This window comes from Alternaria postmessia (genome assembly GCF_024291825.1).
Source record: "Alternaria postmessia strain BMP 2775 chromosome Unknown scaffold_24, whole genome shotgun sequence".
NCBI lineage: Eukaryota > Fungi > Ascomycota > Dothideomycetes > Pleosporales > Pleosporaceae > Alternaria > Alternaria postmessia.
This window is the reverse complement of record NW_026260097.1, coordinates 28,075-49,526: the sequence shown is the minus strand read 5'-3', so window position 1 is coordinate 49,526 and position 21,452 is coordinate 28,075. Positions and strand designations below refer to the sequence as shown.

The window sequence follows — 21,452 nt, the reverse complement described above, 5'->3', positions numbered from 1 at the left end:
ACATTTTGTACGAGTTTTGAGGACAGCTGTAGAGAAGGTAGATGGCAGGAGGCCTGACGCGGTTTGACACGCTTGCACGTGCGCGCGCCCACATTTTCGACGATGCGTGGGCAGGAACAGGGCAGCCCCGCTACAGGCAACAGTATTCCGAGCTCGATACGACACCTGTCACCCAATGTTAAACCTGGAAGAAAGGGTCTGGGTCTAAACAGCTGGCAAATTTGGTAGCAACATGTCTGATGGGGCCTCATTAGGGAAATTGGATCAGTTACCGGCTGAAATGCTCGAGTTCACGCTCCTCAAGACGTCAGGCTCGCTTGCACCACGACTCGGCCGCCTGTCGTTCCCCGGACGCAAGAGCATTCTTACACCCGCCTTCATTGGCAACACGTCACGAGGCGTCATCCCTCATGTGTCGCAAGACAACTTCCGGAGCAGCGCCGATGTTGGTGGGGTATATGTCGCGCTCGAGGACTGTACGTACTTGTGCGAACAGCGCACGCCCTCTCTAACCGCTGGCAGTCATTGAGAAGCATCCACACAAGACTCCCCCGATCTTGAAGTATGACGTCCCGGAGCCTTTGCGCAGGTTCATCACCCTCCCCGACGACACGCTCTTGATCCTAGGGGCGCGTCGCAACCCGCCCATCCCGAGCCCCCACTCGAATTCCAACACGGAGATACGCATCTTAACGTCGGTCGGCTTCACGACTGTCAGCTCCGAATACTACGCTGCTGCTGCACGGAAGCTGCAGCCAGACATCGTGGTCGGGCTGGGGGACATACCATGCGGGCAAGAGGCCATCAGTTTGAAGCGGAAAGACAAGATGAGCGACAGGACCGAGGTATGGCTGCGCGACATTGTGGCCAAGCAGGGTACTATTGAGAAGGGAGAGAAGGCATGGAGCATATTCGCGCCCATACTGCCCATCGAACGCGACTTACAATCATGGTATCATGAGCACTTGTTGGATGACATGGTGGACAAGATCAGTGGCCTCGCCATATACGACGCATATCTGCTCGATGAGCTGCCCGATCAGCTGCACCACCTTCCACGGCTATCTTTCCACGTCCCTGCAAGCCCACATGAGCTTCTGCGCCATGTCAGCTTAGGCGTCGACGTCTTCACCGTGCCCTTCCTCGCAGACGCGACCGATGCAGGCATTGTCCTCGACTTCACCTTCCCACCGCCCGCCCGAGATACAAACACAAGCGCGCGCCACTCTCTGGGCATCGACATTTGGAGCAGCGACCATGCCCTGTCTGTCACCCCATTATCCCAAGGCTGCAAATGCTACGCCTGCACCAAGCATCACCGTGCCTTTCTTCAGCATTTGCTTGCTGCCAAGGAGATGCTTGGTTGGGTGCTTATCCAGCTGCACAACCACGCCATACTCTCTGCCTTCTTCGCCGGTATTCGCTCTTCCATCGAAGCCGGCACCTTCGACGTCGACGCCGCTGCTTTTGAAGCCTACTATGAGCCTACCCTCCCCGAGAAGACCGGCCAAGGACCGCGCGTCAGAGGATACCAATTCAAGAGCGAATCGCATGATCCCAACAGGGTGAAGAAGAACCCTAGAGCTTTCAAGAAATACAGCGAGGATGACATCCTGAGGTTAAAGGCAGCTCATGGACAACAACCAAATGATAAACCTGCAATGCGGGACGTGATTGATGATGAGGCCCTATTAGGCTTGGTGGAGATGGAACAGTCCCCAGTCGACGCAGACCCGGCTGTGCAATTGAATGGCTTGAGATTGGAAGACGATAAGAGAGCCTAGCTCATGCAGGTATTCCCTTAGATGGCCAAGTACATCGCCCTCCTGTTACAAACGACCTCCCACTTTCCGCTTGACATCCCGTCCATTGATTGCATATATGCTCACATTCGCAAGCTTCATACTCCTTTGCCCCGCACGCATCGCCAAGACACTGCCACCCTTGGTGTACCTGCGGCTATTGCATTTCGAATTGAATACAATCAGCTGGAACATGTTTCGTATGAGCGTCGTGTGCACTAATGCTGGATTCGGATCGAAAATGTCCACATGCATCCAAACAGTTATGTCGTCGTCGCTGGGAACTCCCTCGCCCCAATCTGTCGACATTTGATATATGCCCTTTTCCAGATCGACTATGACGGTGCCAACGTTTAACCACATGTTATCCATTGAGAGGACTGCTTCGTGGCCCATGTTGCAGGTCACTTTGAATGAGATGTTGTCAGCGAAGGTTGTGATCCGGTCGTCGGCCGATGTTTGCTGGTCATGCGTGGCGTTGTCTGGTATCCTGGCATTGAGGGTTGCTTCTGCCTGCTTCGACACGTCTTGGTCGATGTTCTTTTTCGGCTCTCCTAATCTGGCACCAGGAACGGTGTTGAATAACGATGGTAATTGCAAGGTAACATTGACCTTCTCCGCACCGTCGTGTCCGTCGGAAACTTCCGACAGATATGATACGTCGTTGAGGCTGGTCGGCATCGAGACTGAGTGACTAGCCCAAAAGAGAAGAAGAAGATGAAAGATCATCTTTTCGTAGAATAGTAGTGCTAGGTGATCGAGTGTAGACATGTCACTGTCAGGTTTTATGTATAAACACACTGTGTGACAATCTCATAGCTATAGTGCTCCTACAGCACTCTAAATACTGACTGGATGTGCACTATACTCGTGTTATCAAGCGTAACTACCCTAGTGGTGTTCACGAGTTTGTGCGACACGTCGAAGGTGATGGTGCAACGGCTACAGTGACTCCAGCGCCACTTCGGGTAAGAATCGACCATCGCAGAGGTCACTTGCTGCAAACTGTCACAGTCGCTGCGAGTGCTCGATTGTCTGCTTATTTCTGCGTGTCACTTCCTACATACTGACTGAAAAGATCCTCTACTACTGCTTTACAACTAAGATCTGTCCAGGTGATTCAGCAACAAGAACGAATTCCTAAACCTCACATCACACAGTATCACTAGAGATGTGCAAAGCATCCGAATAGAAACCCCTGAATCAGTGTTACTAAAAACGATGCAGTGCATATGTGCTGCACAACTTCTTTCGCGTAAACGGCAACAATACACGTCGCGCGAGGTTCGAGGCATTTGTGGCACTTATCACAGTCGTGGCTTGAAGCTCTCATCATACTTACGAAAGACTTCGAGTTTAGACGTATCACAAACCCATATATTGTAGTCAACTAAAAGTTCCAAACCGAACGTGAATGACAAGCTAACAATCCTTCGCCACGCTATCATGCGACAGCAATCCACTATTGATCTCCCTACTCAACCTTGCTTTCACCAGTGTCAAATTCCGAAATCTTCAGTCGCCACTTGCATCACTTCGAGCGGGTATTTCATGCTAGATCGCATTTAGTGGATGATATTCTCGCACTTCCAGCAATGGAAATGCGCACACGATGTGCATTGGGCAGGGTGGTCGTTTGCGACATTGTCGTTACCGCATTGATGGCAGTTCCAGCTGTAAGCTACAAAGTCGGCTAGATATTGGATGAGAGAGCTGAGTGACATGTCGATCTTAATGCGATGTTGATTGTGTGAAAAGGGTCAGTGTTGATGTTTGTGCTTGAGTTTGAGGACAAACATTTTATAGTAGAGAGTGAACAAAGTTCTCATGAACAGTGTTGATGGCTAATACAGTGTGATAGGATCAAGCTCATGGGGTGTGAATGCACCGTGCTAGTATCTTGGATGAAGACGCCTCTGGAAAAGAAGCGGACAAAGATTTGCTATTACTGTGTTGCGACTATCTCCGCACACTTCTCGGGGTATCTTCTCATACGTCCTCCGGCATTGGATTTTCTCAGCGCAGTATTCTAATTAGCGGTGCCATTTCTTTCAGGCTAGGGATTCGTTGGATTTCCCTGCTTTTTTTCTTTTCCTCAACCCAGGCAGTTGAATCCGTCGAATTTTACCGAATCCATGCGTTGGACGATCGCGCTCAGAGGAATCACCCTGCTGTTCTTGGTGCACACTCGTTTGCGCTCCGTTGCGCTTCTCCCAGAACGTACGAGAAGTATAAAGGCTCAAGTATTCGTTGAATCTTTGCACATTGATCAATACAGTGAATGTCAGGAACAATGTAATGACAGCTGTAACCACCATTCCTTTTATGCTTTCGCTACGAGGAGATGAATCGGCCATGCTCCAGATTCCTGTAGCGAATCCAAGTGGCAGAAATACGGCAGTGAGGAACGTGAAATATCGAATGTTCTCTGCGTTCTGAAAGCTCAACTCGTCTCTTGTGGAATCGAGCCCGCTTGAGAGAGAGACTCTTAACGACTGGATGGTGGCTAGGTGATATCGCAAGTCTCGAATCGCATGCAAGTTCTCATTTGTGAGCTTGGTGATAGCAGCCCGGTATCTTCCTTCGTCGTTCTTTGTCCATCGCGGCTCTTCAGGTCTTCGATCTGCTTTACGGGTGTTCCATATGTCAATCTTCTCCAAGACTTCCTTGAGATCTTCCTCAATAACTTGGAGAGAATATTGTAAGGCCGGCCATGTCTTACGGAACACCAGATAAGCACCATTGTTCATCTGTCTAGAGAACAGCTCGTTCGAGATGGATACTATGTTCCCTTTGACTTTCTCTTCTTTGGTATTCTTGCTATCTGTTCTCGCCGTGTGAACAAACAGCCGCTCTAGCTGTTGGCCTATCTCCCCTATGATTTCATCGTATCGCTGCGTTAGCTCCCGAAGCATTCGATCGAGCAGAAGGAGTTCCAGCACCTTGCGCTGCTTCCATGGCTCCTTTTGTTGCTCAAAGTCCAGCTTCAACTCCTTCAGCTTGAGCATCTTTTCAAGCTTCTCAGTGCTTTCTGGCTCGTCCTCAGGAGTCAAGCCCGTCCATCTGAATGAGGGCGAAACAAACTCCGGCTCGGTCTCAAGAGCGTGACAAGTCCAATAACGATCGAAGAAGTCACCTACAAACCGAAATCCCGCACCTGCTCTTTCTATCAGTAAGTCATTGTTTCCTAGAAACATCATACTGGCCCTTTTGCCAGTCCTTGTCTGACGGATAAGTCGGTAGGATGAAAGGTGCAGCTCGGTTGTCCACAAGTTCGCAGCAGCAGTCACTTCATCGGAGAAGTATTTGGCCTTATTGTTGTGCCTTCCAAAGAAAAGGTTCAACGAATCTGACTCATCATCAGCAGATGTGATGCAGCAGAATCTCTTAGTATCTGTGTCGGGATTCGTGATCCATATGAGCCGTTTCTTGCTGTTATGTACTGAACGCTCTTTTCTAAGCTTGTTGTACATGTCTTCGTTATCCAGCAGTTCAACATTAACTAAAGGATCTTCGTATTCCTTGCTACGGTCAGTCTTTGGGATGTCGATGATGACGCCATGCGGTATGGCAGTCGCGTCTTTGTTCTTGACAGTGTCCTCGACAGGTACAGTGTCTTCAGCAGACAATTCAGAATGAAAAAAGCTTGGAAACCTATAGAGCCATTCATCTGACAATTCAACAATGCTTTGTTGAACAATGACGTTATTAAACGGTATCCTTTTCTTCATCGTCATTTGAGTCGGGTACAAATCTGAAGCTAGTGAACTTGCAGGTAAATCTTTCTGACCTTGGGCCAGAGCATCATTGAATTCCTTCTGGATTTTAGAAAGAATAATGCTCACATCCCTCTGAGTGTGGGCAGGAACATTGCTCAGATCTTTCTGAACTTGGACAGGAATGTTGATCGATTCCTTCTGAACTTGAGCAGAATCCTTGCTCAAGACCGATTGAAATATGTCGGAGTCTCGGCATTCCCAAAGTATGTAAGGAACTTCGAAAGTTCGATGCCAGTAATGGTCCCTCCATTTTTCCTCATAGGACATCTCAGGCTCCTTAGTCAAAGGATCCAGTGCACCTGGGAAGAGCCCATTCGCAGACGAGCTCTGTAGCAATAAATCTTTTGCGGCTATGCAATCGATTGTCTCGCGCATGATATCGAGCGTGTATCGCAACGGATTACCCCGGCCAAAATCTTCAGACTCCTCGTGAAATCTCTGCACGTTCATGGTAGCTTTCCAGAGAGCATCGTACTTCGAGAAGAACGTTGAGTTTTCTTTGTAGAGTAATGCGGTATCTCGAGAGTGGAGATAAAACCTGTTCTCGACGGGTGATCGTGCTACAGCAAGCATCCTTTGCTTAGAGACAGGATTCTCAGTCGTGAACCGTCTCAAGACGTGCTTTTGAAACATATCTGGAGAGTATTCTGCATTCAAATTGCTCTCCACCTTCTCAAAGCTCTCTTCGGATGCTTCACGCCGGCGTCGCGTTGATCGAAGCTTGAAATTGCCGAGCTCGTTGCCCCGGACCATGTCCTTGACGGCGCTAAGGGCTCTCCACATCCAAACGTGATCGTCCAAGCGGAATTCGTTTAGTGTTGTAGGATCTGTCTTGGGGCGAGGGAATGCATAAAACCCTCGAGCGTTGGCAGTTTCGAGTACCTGAATCCAGTTGGTCGCAAGAGCCTTGAGCTCTGTCAAAAAGACACCGTCCTTGTCCAACTTGAATAGCCTTCCGTAATTAGCAAGCTTGATCAATTGGAATGGTGTATCGGTCAAAGATTCTGCGGCCGTGTCGGAGTTCGAATCACCTTTGATGATTAGTTTACCAGTCACCCAATAATTGGCTCTAAAGCACCCGTCGACTTTTTCAGCCTGTTTCAGCCAGGCTACATGCCCTCTGCATACTTTCTCAATGCGCTTTTGTAGATTTTCGACGTGAATGCCTTCAAAGGCAAATTTTTGGTCCTCGCTGGACGTTGTTGGTGGGATTTGGGCAAACGCAGTTTGTTGTATCGAACTTAGATGTCTGTACATCGATAAGAGAAACTGGAAAGTGAGACTGTATTGTCAATTATGTTGCAATGAAGTAGCTCAGGGCGACTTACAAGCTTGCTGAGTTGACGATCCGATGTCCCGATATATCTCCACATGTGAGAGCTATTCCGTCCCGATCGGGTTGAGGGGTCGGAATACTGCAAACCGAAAGTATGTGTTCCAAGTTCCGTCTCATGATGAAATCCATATGAACATTCCGCGATAATTCCAATCTGGTGAACGAAGCTTCTCTGAGCATCATGTGCATGGCGCAGAGACTGTCTTGAGTAATGGGGAAACTGTTACCGTCCCAATCTTTGTCACGAACCAAGATCTTGTAACCCACAGTGATTTGGAGAGGATGACCTTTTACCACAAAGAATTCTGGAGAGTTCACAACTATGACAGGATCATCGTAGTTGTTACTGAGCTCAAGCTTTTGGGCTACACCATTGATAAACATGGAGACAGCCAGGAAGACGGAATCAAATTTTTCCCATTCTTCACACTCCTTGTCGTTCCGGAACAAGCCCTCATGTTCAAGTATGAATCCGTAACCATCTTCACTAATTCGATACGAATAGTTCTTAGGGAATTCGTCATCGTTGAATGAATACGCAGTATCGATGAAGTCCAGGTCCCGTATCAGCAGTTTCGCTGCCATAGTGATGTCCAATCCAGACGAATAATGGATAGGGTCTGATTTCGTCGACCACTGATATTGCTGGAAGATAGCACCTTGGAATGCGACATGTAATACTTCGGCTGTGACGCGTTCATATTCCAAGGTAATGAGTGGCCATCGATCATGGATGAATTCATGCCTTGTTTGAGGAGACTCGTAGAGACTCAAGTCCGGACTGAATGTATACGCGCCCCCACTTTGTCCATTGACCTCACGAGCGCTCATAAGTTGTCTTGCCCGTATTCGGACCCAATAAGGCTCGAACGTGTCAGGAAGATCCAAGCAGAAGAAGCCTGAGCGACTGGAACCGTGGGTCTGGGAGATTTGTATGAGATCTCCGAATGCGTTGAGACTCGCTGTTGTACCGCTATCCCCAAAAGATACATATGGATGTGTCTCAAGGTAGTATTGTTTTTCGTGTGACTCTTGTTTGGGCATTGACGTGCAGATACCCGGGCTTAAGTTATCTGGTCTCGATTCTTAGAGACTTTCGCTTGAGTAGAAATGTTCAAACAAATTTACCAAGAAGGGAATTGCGGGTGTCAACTCTACTAGAGCAAAAGAGGATTTGAGATTCCACATGGCTTGTGTTCTCGGGATCATGTTCGCTCTTCGAAGATGCATGTGATACCGAGCTCGAATGAGGCTGGCCTTGGAAGCTAGGACTTCTGTCCATGTCTTAAATTGCCATTGGAGGGAAGAAGAACAATGCCGGAAATACAACAAGACTGGAGCGCAGCAACGTCGTAGAGCAACGAGGCTGAAGAGCAACGAGGCTGAGGAACGTCAAGGCTTGATTGTGGGCGACACAATCGGAGGACCGACATCCGTCTTTGAGTCGAATGCATCGCGTTCAGGGCTGTTATTAAATAGACTGAAGACCCAGCAATCTAACCGAATATGAGCGCCTGCCTTTGTCTAGCTTCGCATGTCTCATTTGGCGTCCACTGATCTGGAAAAGGTGGTGTTGCAGCTCCGGCTTTCTTTTTCGCTGACGAATCCTCGAATCATGAAGGATTGCATTACATGCAAGTGAGATTGACACTGCACTCTTAGCGCCTACACGCCCCACCTCTGATTGAGTTGACGCACGAAGCAGTGCGAGAGGTGCATTGTTTGCTGCGAATGGCTTAGCTACTTCTGCTTTCATAGCTGCCGTTGTGGGTACGCGGCTCGTATCGCAGATAGTGTATGCATACGAACCGAGGCTTGTAAGACTGAGTTGACTATTGGCAGATCAATACCAAAATGCTCGATAGTGTATGACAGATGCGCAACAGATGTTGCGTATGCGTTCGGTAGCATACGAACATGCAACAGCCGGTCAACATACTAACGTAGTCATAACACATCCTAAAGGTATACGTTGTGTTCCAGGTTAATATAGTGGGAAACGTAACTTGATGTATCTCTGTAGAACAGACTTTGTACGGTCGGTGCAATTGATGATAGGTAAGCTCCTTCGCACATTTTTGCACTAAGGCAAGCAGAGTTCAGGCGTCCATATACAAGCAGGGGCCGTTACATTGCTGACAGGCGAGCGCTTACTGCAGGAGATATTAACCGTATGGTTATGAATGATATAGCATCAAACACGTCGCCGTTCCAATTGCTTCCTCGACTTGCGCATTCTCTTGTTGGGTCTCGATTTCTTTTGCAGTTTGTCTTGTACACCATGACTGATCTCATTTCCGTCGAGGAACCCACGAAATGGGGCAAAGCCACCGAGACCTCAGCAACTCGCTACAGTCGCACCAATGCACCGCAACATGGCTTGGGCAATAGCCTCAGCACCATGATGAAGATATCAGAAGGCCAACACGTCCTTGTAACCGCCTGCGGCCCCGGAAACGACGCTCTCGCCATCGCGCAAATCGTAGGCCAGTCCGGGAGAGTCGTAGGTTTCGATCTAGACAAACACAGCATCGACCGGGCCCGGGAGGCTCTAGAGAAACACCCAGACCTCAAGCCATATGTACAGTTTCATGTCGCCGACGCGCACGATCTCTCCATGTTCGCAGGACAGACCTTCGATGCCATACATTGCAACGCGTCATATCACTGGTTCACCAACAAACCTCTTTTCCTTGCGCAAGTTGCGACTCTCGCAAAGCCTGGCGCAGTTATTGGTATCGCGACCCAAGACCGCAACTTCCAGCCGCCCATGCTGGATATTCGAACCGAAGTATTGGCGGAACTCGGTGAGAATGCAACTGACTTTATATTCCATCCGAATCCAACGGAAATGCGACGTGACCTGGGCGACGCTGGATTCGGCGATGCGAAGCTATTAGGGTACTACGGCACGTATGTGCTCGAGAGCGCGGAGGCGATGTGGAACTGGGTGAATGACAGCTCGGGGAATCGATTCGGTAATTATTTGGAGGAGGGGAAGAGGGAGCGTATGAAGCAGATGATGCTGGACAGGTTCGGTGGGTTGGCTTTGAAGGACGGAAAGGTGGTGATGCAATTCAAGCACATTGTTGCAATGGGGTACTATGGTCATTGATGTGTCAGTATTTGGCTCAGAAAGACATTCAAAGCTCACTCAGATTCAAAGCTAAGAAACGTGTTAATATACGCCTCATGCGTTTGCCATCTTTGCATTTTGTGACATCAGCGTCGGGCTCTAACAACGTAACAGCCTCCGTGAGAACTGAGGTTGGTGGACGTTCATGGTATCGCGGTCTATGCTCGTATGTTTGTAACATGGCAGTTGATACATAACAATGCGTTATGATCATGTTCCAATAGCATGATAAAACGCACACGATCCGGACATGGGTTGGTGGATCTGTGATGGTTGGGGAGTAGAAGCCATGACGGAGGAGAGCTCGCTTTGGAAACGAAGCCAGCCTGTGCGCCGCGGCCCCGCCACCTTTCCTCTTCGCCAACCCGCTACCGCGTTTCTACACGACCTCCACCCATCGATAGCGTACCTCTTGTCTTGTAACTAGCATCAGCTGCACTTCTTCTTCCTTAATGGCGATTTCGCAGTTGCTTCCACGAAAATCTGCAGACAGTCGCCCGGATGAAGGGCACTTTCGAAATTTTGGATCAAATGACAAGTAGAGTCATGGCTGACGCAAAGCTGGATATCAAGTCCCCAAGATACGTTTACTGATTTGGGGAGAATCTGGCCCCATATCGTATGATCGGGGTATTTCCAAATTTCGCGGAACATGTTGTTAATGACCCAATCGTCTTAGTTTGCCCTACAAGTGCCAGCATACCATTCTCCATCACACCTGACGAGCGCACATAAAGTGCAGCACATCGAAAAATCTCCCTTCCCAGAAGATGGCGTTGTCGATCTGCCAGCGAACACTCCAGAAGGTAATGTAGTAGTTGGCCTCCACGCTTCCGTGAAGAACTCCCTCGGTCTCTACGTCTTCGATCCTGCTGGACATTGTGCTGTCGGATGGTGTGATGCCACCAGCATATGCATATCGAAACCGGATCTGTCCAGTCATTTTTTTTCATGACAGATACTTTATTCTTCGCTCTTGTTGTAGCTGTTTTAAACTCTGCCTCCAGAGCATCGAGATCTCAATCGATTTTTCTAAGCACATGCTCGATGTGGTGATACGACGATTTTTGATACTCTCTTCGAAGCTTCCTTTTAGTGGTACCATGTTCTTCTACCTCGTCTATCATTAGGAATACAAGGCAGACGCCTCACGCACGTTAAGGAGCTGACTTCACTCTAGTAGGCTTCACCTGCATTTGTCTTGCAAGGTCAAAGGCGGCGACAAAGATAGCGATGCAGCTAGCAGCTGCAGGTGGTCTTGAAGGGGTTTGATATGTGCAATGCGAAGTAATGCTAAGCAGCCTGCAGGGGGAATTCATGAGCGATAGGCTCGGAAAGATACGTCTTGCGTGGACTTTCAGTACTGATTGATTCCAGATACGAAGGACGACTTCACTCATCGCCTTCTTACGTCTACAGAACAGTCGCATTCTTCAATGGCCAGTTGATACCCTTATCCGCTGCCCCCGTATTTCCCAATCCTGCACAGTTGTACAATCCGACAGGGTTGTTCTGCGTAGCCCTCAGATATTGTAAATCGACACACTGCTGGGTACCGCTGCTAGCAGCGAGAGCAATACGTCCATCGGCCATGGCGTTCCAGGTCTGCTGTTCGCTTCCGGCTACGCATTCGCGGAGGTAGATGTTAGCCATGTCTTTCCAGCCGGACTTAGGCCCAGCATCCATGCAGAGAGTGGTGGATGCGAGTTGGATGGACGTAGCGTTGTTGGGCGCCTTGATATACCATGATTGCTCTGGAGTGGATGTAGTGCTTTGCCTGGAGCTAGTGTTAGAAGAGTTGCATAGATAATAGAGAGTGAAAATGGTCTTTGCCCTTACACTACCAGGGTTGCTCCTGCGGTTCGCGACTTGGGTACAACGACGAATTTGGTGTCCTGCGCGGATGTTATGTAGACCGCACGGTACCCTTCTGGTGCTTGTGAGAGGCCGGTGGCGGCCAACGCGAGGACGAGGAGAGTAGTAGTGAGCATTTTTGAGGTTGATGCCAGTTCTAGGGATTTGTGCTGGGCTGGCTGGAAACCAGAGGGGAAAAGAGGCTATATATGGTCATTGTCTTCCATAATGTTTCGAAATTGGTGTATAATTTGATATTATCACCCGGTCACAGTATCTGTTTGACTTCGAAACTAACACGCATAGTAGATGCGGGGGTACAAGTGGTGCTTGTTCTATGTGGGGTCGTCTACTGGGGTATGTAGTCGAGAATCTATGGGTGGTAATCTAGCGTTTACCCGTCGCACGCCCTGCATTGTCGGTAGTTGGAACGATCATCAGGTCTCGGCAACCAAAATCATCCCTCGATTGCATGTATCATACGTCTCGACCGATCTTTGGGTATCTTTGATGAAGCATTCTAGGCAGGACCAGTCCTACCACGTTTTTCCTCTTGCCTTTTCTTGCCCTCTTCTTTCAGTTGAGCATCGTCCTTCCTTGACAGCTCCACTTGAGGCATCAAGAACCAAGCAGCGATGAATGCAAGTGCATTCAACACTGCTCCAACGATGAAAATTACCCGAAAACCTTGCTGATAGGCCGAAGCAAGTGCAGCGCGGATCAAGTCCGTACGCTCTTGGCCAACTGAATCGCGAAACATGTCTGGTGTATCAAGTAGCATTCGAATCTCTGGTTTTGAGAGCCCGTATGGAACCAATGAGGAGTGAACTGCGTTATTGATTATCGTGCCGGAGATCGCGAGACCAAGAGTGCCGCCAAGGTTGCGTATGAAGTTGCGCGTCGAAGTGACAACAGCCATGTGTTTGCGCTCGACACCTGCTTGCACAGCGATGAGCGAAGGCTGCAGCGTGTTTCCTAACCCAAGACCAGCGAGTAGACCGTAGCCTATCTGTTTCCCAAGAGATGGGCTGTCAAGTGTCGATATTAGGCCTAAGCCAATCGCCCATATTGCCCAACCCACAAGCAGACATTCCCTATACCGGCCAGTCCAGTGTACAACGAGGCCTGAAAGTGTGCTGAAAAGAGCTATAGCAAGTTCAGATACATGACATATTCACCAGTGGTAGTCGTCTTACTTTGTGTGAGTGTAATGGGAAGTAGTAGTGCGCCGGACTTCACAGCTGTATAGCCATACACCAGTTGATAGAACGAAGGAATGTAGTAAACCTGAACGAGAAAGTTCCAGCCATTCACGAACATTGTTATTCCGGCACCATTGACGACTCTGGATGTAAATATTGTCACTGCTTGGAGTCAGTACGAGGTTCTCCGTCTCGTTTGCAGCAAACCTACTCGGTATCAATGGCACCTTGGTACATTTCCACTGCCATATGATGAAGAATACTGAGACTGCAACTCCGACTACCAAAGTAGCAACGACGTAAGCAGAGCTCCAGGCGTATTGTCCACCTGCCCATGTCAAGGCGAGCTACAACAGTAAGTTTTGACCGCATGGATGACCGGTGGTGTCGAGTAACATACCACGAGCAAGGCGGATCCAGCGAGAGCTAGGAAAGCCCCAAAGAAGTCGATAGCTGCTATTTTTCTGGTCTGGTTAGCAATCTTCAGTTGCGTGTGATAACACTGCTTACTTCTTCCAATCACCATCCACCTTTCTGAGCGGCATGAAAAACACGACAGACCCAGTGGTCAGAACGCATAGAAACAGGTTCAGTCGGAAGATCCATCTCCTTCAAATGGCTTAGTATAGTACTGATCCAATGTCAACACGATATCCATACCAAGAATCATGGCTTTGGGAAGCGAGTGCGCCACCTATGACTGGCCCAATGCCATTCGCCAAAGCTACGACTGAGCCCTAAGAGGTTGTTAGTATGACACAGCGGAGCGCATTACAACACCACTTACGAGGATACCCTGATACTTTCCTCTTTCGCGAAGAGGTACAATGTCCGATACTATCATCTGGGCCACCGTCATCAAACCTCCACCACCCACGCCCATGAATGCACGAAATACGATCAGCTGAAGAGCGGACTGTGCCAAGGAAGCAGCTAGCGAGCCGAAAAAGAAGATGCCAATGCCGATGATCAAGAGCACCTTGCGGGACCATATGTCGGAGAGACGCCCGTATAGGAGTTGGAATGACGTCGACGTTAAGAAGTATGCGCCCGCGATCCAAGCACTTTCGTTACTGGCGTTGAGATCCCTGCTGACGATGGTCAAGCTGGCTGCAAGCGTGGTTTGGTCCATCAAAGCTAGCAGATCAACGCTTGCGCAAGCCAGGAATATCTACTGACGCGTAAGTACGGAAGAAAACTGCAACCGCCAATGTACTCACTGTAATGATAGTCTTAACCGGTACGTAGTCTTTTTGCAGTAAATGGTTAGTGGAGATTGGAGCTTTGATTCGCACTTCCCTTACTAGTTTGTTCATTGAACTCTAGAGGCTGCTTGAGTGCTTGAGTTGGGGTTATCTCAGGGTGGGGTTCCTTCGGCATGCCCACAACAGCTCCAGGCTCATTCTTGGTAGTCATGGTATAGATTCGATTATGTGGCTCGATCGTTTTTGTGCGCAAATTGGCTATTTCGAAAGACTTGTGGTATGATGGGGTATTCAGCTGGCAGCATAGCAAGATCAGTATGGGCAGAGCCCAATAGATATGACCTCGACTCGGTGTGGTGGGTACGACATTGGCACAGATATCGATGGGGCTTGCGGCTACAGTCCGACATATAGTACTCAAGCCGATTCTCCAATGCCGATCAGTCGTAGCCCAAGTCTATGACTATGGTGATCAAATATACCTAGATATCGACTAACCATGCAAGGTGCGCGCTGCAGACCAGATGCGTAACGCAGCAAGATTATTGAGTGATGCCTGCTAGCGGCCCATGAGATGTTCGGGTACGGTACCTGAAAGTCATGAGTGACTTGTGACAAGCAATTCGATGCGAAAGCCAAGATCGTATGCTTCGGCCTCGCGCCATATCCCGTCTTGGACCAGGCTGCGATGTGAAAACCTTGCTGAGTGCATTAAGGACCCGCTATGCGCAAAGACTTCACTTAGAGCAAATACCGATGAATGTTTCCACCCCATGCACAGTAAACTTGCTCTTGAGCCTTGTCGTTGTATCAGCCATGCAGAGGACGAAGGTCGTGACCTCTGGACCTCCTAAACGCTACTTTTAGTTCGTCGGCACTAACATGTAAACACGCTAGCGCGTTCGCATCCCATCCCGAACGGCCGCCATCAATGTGCTCAATATCTCTCGCGTCCATCCAGAATCACCGCGATACCATCAAACAACCCTATCACAAAATTGACCGGTCGCGCAATCGCCTATAGATCACATTTCCGCTTCTTGGCTGATCCGCAACGTCCCTCGACCGCAGCGGGAATCCTGCCGTACAAATCCCTCTCCGACGTTGATCTACATACTAGTGATGCAACAAACAACACCCACGAAGTGACACCGATGAGCACCTTCATTATTGCATCCCGCATGATACCCATGCCGTAAAACTTCAGTCCCGTAGAACCGCTGTTTCCACAGTAGTATCAATTCGTTCCAAGCTCCGATGTATTACCACTAGAGCCTTCAATAGTTAAAGGGCAGGCTGTGCCAGCGCCCTGATACCTTCATATCTTATCGTACGGTTCCGAAATTTACAATATGGTTTCACGAAATTGTTTGAATGCCTACTCTGGGCCAGATGCTCTTCGAAACTATTTCGACCCCGATCACCAGCCGATGCTTCCTCTTGTCGAGATTCCACCAACTTTGAACCCGTACTACCAGGATGGGGTCAGAATACACGCAAAGATGATGTCTATGCATCCGTCGAACAACGTCAAGATCATGCCTGGTATGTGAAAGAAGATTCACCACCATTGCACATCACTCATGCGGACCCAGCGTTGAACATGTTAACCAAAGAGGTTCATCCGGAGAAGTCGAAAACAGTAGTTGAGTATAGCTCGGGATCTACAGTTATTTCCTTAGCACTGGTCTCTCGTATAAACCACGGGATACAAGATGTTCGCGCGTTTCTAAGCAACAAGACTTCGGCTCCAAAGCTCCGGCTCATGCAATTCTTCGGTTTGGATATGTACGTCGGTCTTCTTCTGACCGTCGACGATTTCTAAACTGCCAGCAGTACTCTCTTTGGAGGTCCGTCTCAGCCGGAACCGCATGACAAACGTGGCGGCATCCATCAAGCGAGGATGATGGCCGAGCAAGACGAAGGGATTCTGAACGTCAACCAGTACGAAAATGATGCGGTGAGCTATCCGGTATACCTTTTCCAGCGCATCCTTTACTTACGTTCGAAGAATTGGCAATCGCATGTCAAATGGACTGGACCGCAGATTCACCAACAATTACCTAGCATCAGTCTCATGTGCGCTGGGATGGGTACCTCTGGCACCATGACGGGTCTCGGCCAGTACTTCAAATCGGCCAAGCCTTCTGTCATTCGATTAGGGTAAGTTCTAGTATCTGCCACTCGCGATATTGTAGCCTGACCACCTGTTCCAGTGTATGCACTGCCGCTGGCGATCGGGTACCGGGGCCCAGATCGCTTGCTCTTCTAAGCCCTGTGGAATTCCCGTGGCGCGACTCTGTTGATGCTATAGAAGAGGTCGGATCAAAGGATGCTTTCGGCTTATCTCTACAGCTCTGTCGGTCAGGACTAATCTGCGGCCCCTCTTCGGGTTTCAACTTGCAGGGTAGGTGCAAGAAGCGCTCGACATGCAGTAACTGACAGCACCAGGGCTCTTTAATTACCTCGAGAGGCGGAAGAGCTCAGGAACATTATCCGAGCTTGCAGGTGCCAACGGGTTGATTGACTGCGCCTTCGTTGCTTGCGACGGACCGTACCAGTACATGGATGAGTACTTCGACAAGCTGGGTAGTACTGCTTTTCGACCCATACACAACGAGGTAAGACTCTTTTTTTCTTTTGACTCGATTGATGACGCTCTATAAGGCTATCTTGTTTGGTTGAAGCATGTCTAACATGTCTCTAGAACCTAGCTGCAGTTGACCTATACCGCTACGACGAAGCATGGGAACTTACTCCTACACGAGCGCTGTCACAGTTTGCCGATAACGTTGAAGAACGCACTGGCGCTGTCTTGCTTGATCTGAGAAAGCCGGAAGACTTTGTTACGAGTCACATTCCAGGATCATACAACCTGCCGCTACAAAGCCTCAACGCGTCTACGCTGAGCCCCTTCTTAGACGCTGTGGTCCTCGAGAAGCAATGGAGAGAGTTAGAGGCTACATTCACACCCGATCGCATCAACGCGCACGATCTTGTTGGGAAAAACGTATACATCGTTTGCTATGGTGGCGATACTGCCCGCGTTGCCACGAGCGTGCTTCGGGCAAAAGCCATTTCAGCGAGCAGCGTGAAGGGTGGCATCACTGCATTACGGCAGGAGCTACCGAACTTGCAGATGAATGAGCGCGGAAGAGGCCTGATACAGCAAGACTGGCTTAAGATGCCGGAGGTCGCTACCAAAGAGTTGAGGGCTGATTCATTGTCTCCGCAAGTTCGTAGCCTGGATGGCATCGTAGTGTAGGCCAGCAGGTAGTACATCAATAATTTCGAAAATTTAAGAGACCGTCAAACCTGAAACCAGGTGATCTGGCTCTTCCAGTTACATGTTCATTCACGATCCATCTTTGCCCGTCTGTTGATGACACTGACAACGCGCAAGCGACCTGCAAGGCTTGGGATGTGTGTGCAATTTCATTAGTCCATATCAGTGCTAGCGCCGGTGATTGAAAGTGCAAAACCAATTCTCCCGCATCTCCGAACACTTCGTTCCGCTTGCATCAGGCCGTGAACTATGCAGATGAACCAGCTTGGGGTGCTTTTCTTAGTTCGTCTGCTCGAATGCACTGGCCTAAACTACGAAATGAAGGGCACAAACCATAGTTCGAATTTGCACACACGGAACCGGCTGAACAGCCACGCTGACTGCAGCGCGTCATTCCGGATTTTGTACTCACATGTCCGGCTGTAAGCCAAACTACTGTAGGTATAATAAATACTTGACAGTCGCGTCTAGCTGTGTTTTCGTCGTCCAGGAACAGTCGCAACCCTTCCCTCTTCACTCTGATTATTCATATCTCATCATCTGCCCGCAATGTCGTCCATCGTGAAAGAGATTGCCCTCGTCACTGGGGCGAACAGCGGTATAGGTTTCGAGATCGCTCACCAACTTCTCCTGAGGGGGAAATACCATGTTCTTCTCGGCTCTCGCTCTACCACCAAAGGGTCTGCCGCCCTAGAAGACCTGCAAGCACGCAAGCTATCGGGCAGCATCGAGCTCGTGCATCTCGACATGCAGAACGACGACCACATTGAGCAGACCACGAAGCTTATCAAAGAAAAGCACGGCAGGCTCGACATTCTGTTCAACAATGCCGCAGTCGCCTTACCGGAAGGTTTGACGGAGCGTGAACGCTTGGCTACAGCTTTCGACGTAAATGCAACCGGGCCATGGCTTCTTGCGAACGCGGTCGTTCCGTTGCTCAAAAAAAGTGCGAACCCGCGGATCATCAACATATCCTCGGGTGCAGGGTCGATCGGTCGCCGCCTCGCCTCAGAAAGCCCAATGTACAAGATCCAGGCCGTTCCGTATCGCGCTAGCAAGGTCGCTTTCAATATGCTTAGTGCGTGCCTATATGTGGAGTACGGACTGGGAATCGAGCAAGTGGACTTTACGGGTATCAAGAAGAACGACGTCGAGGCCAAAAACGAGGAAAACAGTCCGAAAATGAAGGTTTTTTGCTATGACCCTGGCTTCACGGCCTCTAACCTGGGCCCGCACAATAAAGAAGAATTTGGTGCGAGGAGTGCACAGGAGACGGTGAAGAGTATCATGGAACTTGTGGACGGGAAAAGAGACGAAGAGTGTGGCAAATTTATCCATAACACTGGAGGATACCCATGGTAGGTCAAGATTGTTTTCATGTAATGGAGACGACCGAGCCTGGGTACAATTCGACAATGCTCCCGTCGCAAAGAGTCTTTGAGCGTCGGGTCTAGCAACGGAAGAGTGCTCTTCCACCCTTACGCCTTGGCAAATCAGGAAGCTATTGGGTGCAAGGCTTGGGTAATTGGTTTATCCGTCTCCTACCAGTTTTCGCTTAGTGTTTAGCTTCGGGTGCGCGATGTATGGACATAGGTCCACTACGCCCATGGCTTTAGTGTATGCATGCTTATAATCGCATGTGCCTGCAAGCAAAGTATATTTACCTGCAAAATAGTAACAGCACATCTCTTCAACATGCATATATCACGTCTCTCTGCTATTTGCTCTGTCTTTGCTGTGGTGTTTTCACATCCAGGAGTACCAGAGCGGTTACAGGGCGCGAGTTGTCCTTGTGCATTCACCCGAACCGAAGAGCCAGGATGTATTTACTCCAATTCGAAGCTTAGCGAGAACATTGACAACATGGCATCTCGTAGGGCGCAGGGAAAACGAGGTGTTTTCCTTATGAACCGCATTGCACCGGGCACATCAGAACTGTACATCGCCAATGCGGATGGAAGCGATGAGCGCAAGCTATTGGCAAATAGCTCGAATTTCGACTACCATGCGACCTTCTCTTCGGATGGGCAGTGGATAACCTTCACTACTGAACGCAACGGGGATGGCAACTCGGTGGGTGTTTTCCGGAATCTAGGAAAGCATCAAGCGGCTAATTCAACGTGCAGGATATATATCGCGTTCGACCTGATGGATCAGATTTAGAGATGATGACTGCAACACCGTCCATGGAAGATGCAGGGACATTATCGCCGGATGGAAGCAAGATCGCCTACGTTTCGACAGCCAACGATTACAAGGCCAACATCTGGATGATGGACCTTATCACACGCCAGACAACAAAGCTTACCGGCACCGATCTTGTCAAGGGTAACGAGAGCTTGCCAGAGAGCTATTTACGTCCTTCTTGGTCACCAGATGGTAGATGGATCGCTTTTTCTTCCGATCGTAACACGCAATGGCGCGGCCATGGCAACGGTACTGGATGGGAACATACCCAGGAGCTGTCACTCTATGCTATCCGTCCCGACGGTACCGGCTTCAAACAGCTCGCTACCAAAGAAGGCTACTGTCTGGGATCGCCCAAGTGGTCCCCAGATGGTAAGCGCATCGTATACTATGAGATATCCACTGAAGACACTTGGAATGCGCACCGACCTGAGTCTTTACAGGCTGTCACTGGTCAACTCGTATCCATTGACTTTGACACTAGTCTTGATCGTCTAGAACACACGGAAGGCTCTGGTCTCAAGATGTTTCCACAATGGATTGGCAACAACACTATTGCATACCTACTTAAGAATACCGACGATGAGGGTCTGAACTACCTCGACATCTCCAGTGGTAATGGCACCCTCAGTGCCTACAAGGCATCGATCCGCTCGCCATCCTGGTCGCCCGATGGCTCACAGGTAGTCTACGAGAAAGTCGATTTCGATGCAATTCGTCCTATGGGTAAGGAACTTTACAGCTGGGACGATGAGTGGGATTATCGATTCACTGATATTTTCCCCCAGCTTTCTCTACAGGGAAGACTTGCCATCACGCAAAAGCAGCTCGGCAATTCGAGCATTGTTACCGTGTCACCAGACGGCACCGATGTCAAGCAGGTGTTCGATGTTTTCTCTGCCAACATGAGCGAGGCCGCTGTAGCACAGGGTCTGTCTGGCGCGTTCCAGCCCTCATGGACCTCAAGCGGCGATTGGCTCGTCTTTGGCGTGGAATCATGGTTCCAGAGTCGCAGCACAGGCCCTGGCGCCCTGTACCGCGCGACTGCCAACGGTTCGTTCTCTGAACAATTGACAGATGGCTCTGTCAATACTGGTTTCCCTAGCTACTCACCCAATGGTCGCTACATCGTTTATCGCGTCTTTGGCGGCGAATATGGCTTACGCATCATGGACTTAGAGGACCGGTCAGTCAGCATCCTTACAAATGCCACTAATGACAATTACGACAACTTGCCTTCTTGGTCACCAGATGGTTCACGTATCGTCTTCTCGCGCCGGGTCACCTACACGAACTTTGATGTATGCACCATCAAGCCTGACGGTACTGGCCTTCAAGTCCTGACCTCCAGTCTGGGTAACGACGCACATGCGGTTTGGACGCACGACGGCCGTATCATGTACTCTACAGCGCAATATGGATTCCGAGATGAGGCTACGATATACGACGATACATTCCAGCCATATGGGCAGATCATGGTCATGAACGCTGATGGTAGTAACAAGAGGTTGCTAGTGGATAGTATGTAGGAAGACTCGATGCCTTTGTATGTTCCTAACGAGTTCCTTGCTATGTAGTCTAGTACGCACTTCTACAACGGCCATGTCGATTTATGGATGAGCATGAATTATTTTGACGGCCAATTGATAATTTTTGCAGATGGTA

General features: G+C 49.4%; 9 protein-coding genes across 9 annotated transcripts; 5 read left to right on the top strand and 4 right to left on the bottom strand.

The window, feature by feature from the left end:
- Positions 1–232: 232 nt before the first annotated feature.
- Positions 233–1,784, top strand: J4E82_004828 (uncharacterized protein; the record flags this gene model as incomplete). Its single annotated transcript, XM_051731102.1, has 2 exons — positions 233–476; positions 523–1,784. The coding sequence occupies 2 exons, from the start codon at positions 233–235 to the stop codon at positions 1,782–1,784; spliced, it is 1,506 nt and encodes a 501-aa protein (XP_051589037.1).
- A 45-nt stretch (positions 1,785–1,829) lies between these two features.
- On the bottom strand, positions 1,830–2,483 carry J4E82_004827 (uncharacterized protein; the record flags this gene model as incomplete). The annotated part of the gene is made up of 1 exon (XM_051731101.1): positions 1,830–2,483. One exon carries the CDS (start codon positions 2,481–2,483, stop codon positions 1,830–1,832), a length of 654 nt encoding a protein of 217 aa, XP_051589036.1.
- A 1,370-nt stretch (positions 2,484–3,853) lies between these two features.
- J4E82_004826 (uncharacterized protein) lies at positions 3,854–7,961 on the bottom strand (the record flags this gene model as incomplete). Its single annotated transcript, XM_051731100.1, has 2 exons — positions 3,854–6,612; positions 7,145–7,961. 2 exons carry the CDS (start codon positions 7,959–7,961, stop codon positions 3,854–3,856), a joined length of 3,576 nt encoding a protein of 1,191 aa, XP_051589035.1.
- Positions 7,962–9,198: 1,237 nt separating this feature from the next.
- J4E82_004825 (uncharacterized protein) lies at positions 9,199–10,032 on the top strand (the record flags this gene model as incomplete). The annotated part of the gene is made up of 1 exon (XM_051731099.1): positions 9,199–10,032. The coding sequence occupies one exon, from the start codon at positions 9,199–9,201 to the stop codon at positions 10,030–10,032; it is 834 nt and encodes a 277-aa protein (XP_051589034.1).
- A 1,434-nt stretch (positions 10,033–11,466) lies between these two features.
- J4E82_004824 (uncharacterized protein) lies at positions 11,467–12,044 on the bottom strand (the record flags this gene model as incomplete). Its single annotated transcript, XM_051731098.1, has 2 exons — positions 11,467–11,830; positions 11,893–12,044. The coding sequence occupies 2 exons, from the start codon at positions 12,042–12,044 to the stop codon at positions 11,467–11,469; spliced, it is 516 nt and encodes a 171-aa protein (XP_051589033.1).
- A 383-nt stretch (positions 12,045–12,427) lies between these two features.
- Positions 12,428–14,525, bottom strand: J4E82_004823 (uncharacterized protein; the record flags this gene model as incomplete). The annotated part of the gene is made up of 9 exons (XM_051731097.1): positions 12,428–13,053; positions 13,104–13,271; positions 13,321–13,456; positions 13,510–13,573; positions 13,620–13,718; positions 13,770–13,846; positions 13,897–14,280; positions 14,330–14,358; positions 14,414–14,525. 9 exons carry the CDS (start codon positions 14,523–14,525, stop codon positions 12,428–12,430), a joined length of 1,695 nt encoding a protein of 564 aa, XP_051589032.1.
- Positions 14,526–15,666: 1,141 nt separating this feature from the next.
- On the top strand, positions 15,667–17,579 carry J4E82_004822 (uncharacterized protein; the record flags this gene model as incomplete). The annotated part of the gene is made up of 6 exons (XM_051731096.1): positions 15,667–15,859; positions 15,910–16,102; positions 16,151–16,477; positions 16,531–16,721; positions 16,766–16,935; positions 17,022–17,579. 6 exons carry the CDS (start codon positions 15,667–15,669, stop codon positions 17,577–17,579), a joined length of 1,632 nt encoding a protein of 543 aa, XP_051589031.1.
- A 570-nt stretch (positions 17,580–18,149) lies between these two features.
- J4E82_004821 (uncharacterized protein) lies at positions 18,150–18,962 on the top strand (the record flags this gene model as incomplete). Its single annotated transcript, XM_051731095.1, has 1 exon — positions 18,150–18,962. One exon carries the CDS (start codon positions 18,150–18,152, stop codon positions 18,960–18,962), a length of 813 nt encoding a protein of 270 aa, XP_051589030.1.
- Positions 18,963–19,206: 244 nt separating this feature from the next.
- On the top strand, positions 19,207–21,316 carry J4E82_004820 (uncharacterized protein; the record flags this gene model as incomplete). Its single annotated transcript, XM_051731094.1, has 3 exons — positions 19,207–19,215; positions 19,443–19,673; positions 19,727–21,316. 3 exons carry the CDS (start codon positions 19,207–19,209, stop codon positions 21,314–21,316), a joined length of 1,830 nt encoding a protein of 609 aa, XP_051589029.1.
- Positions 21,317–21,452: the final 136 nt, after the last annotated feature.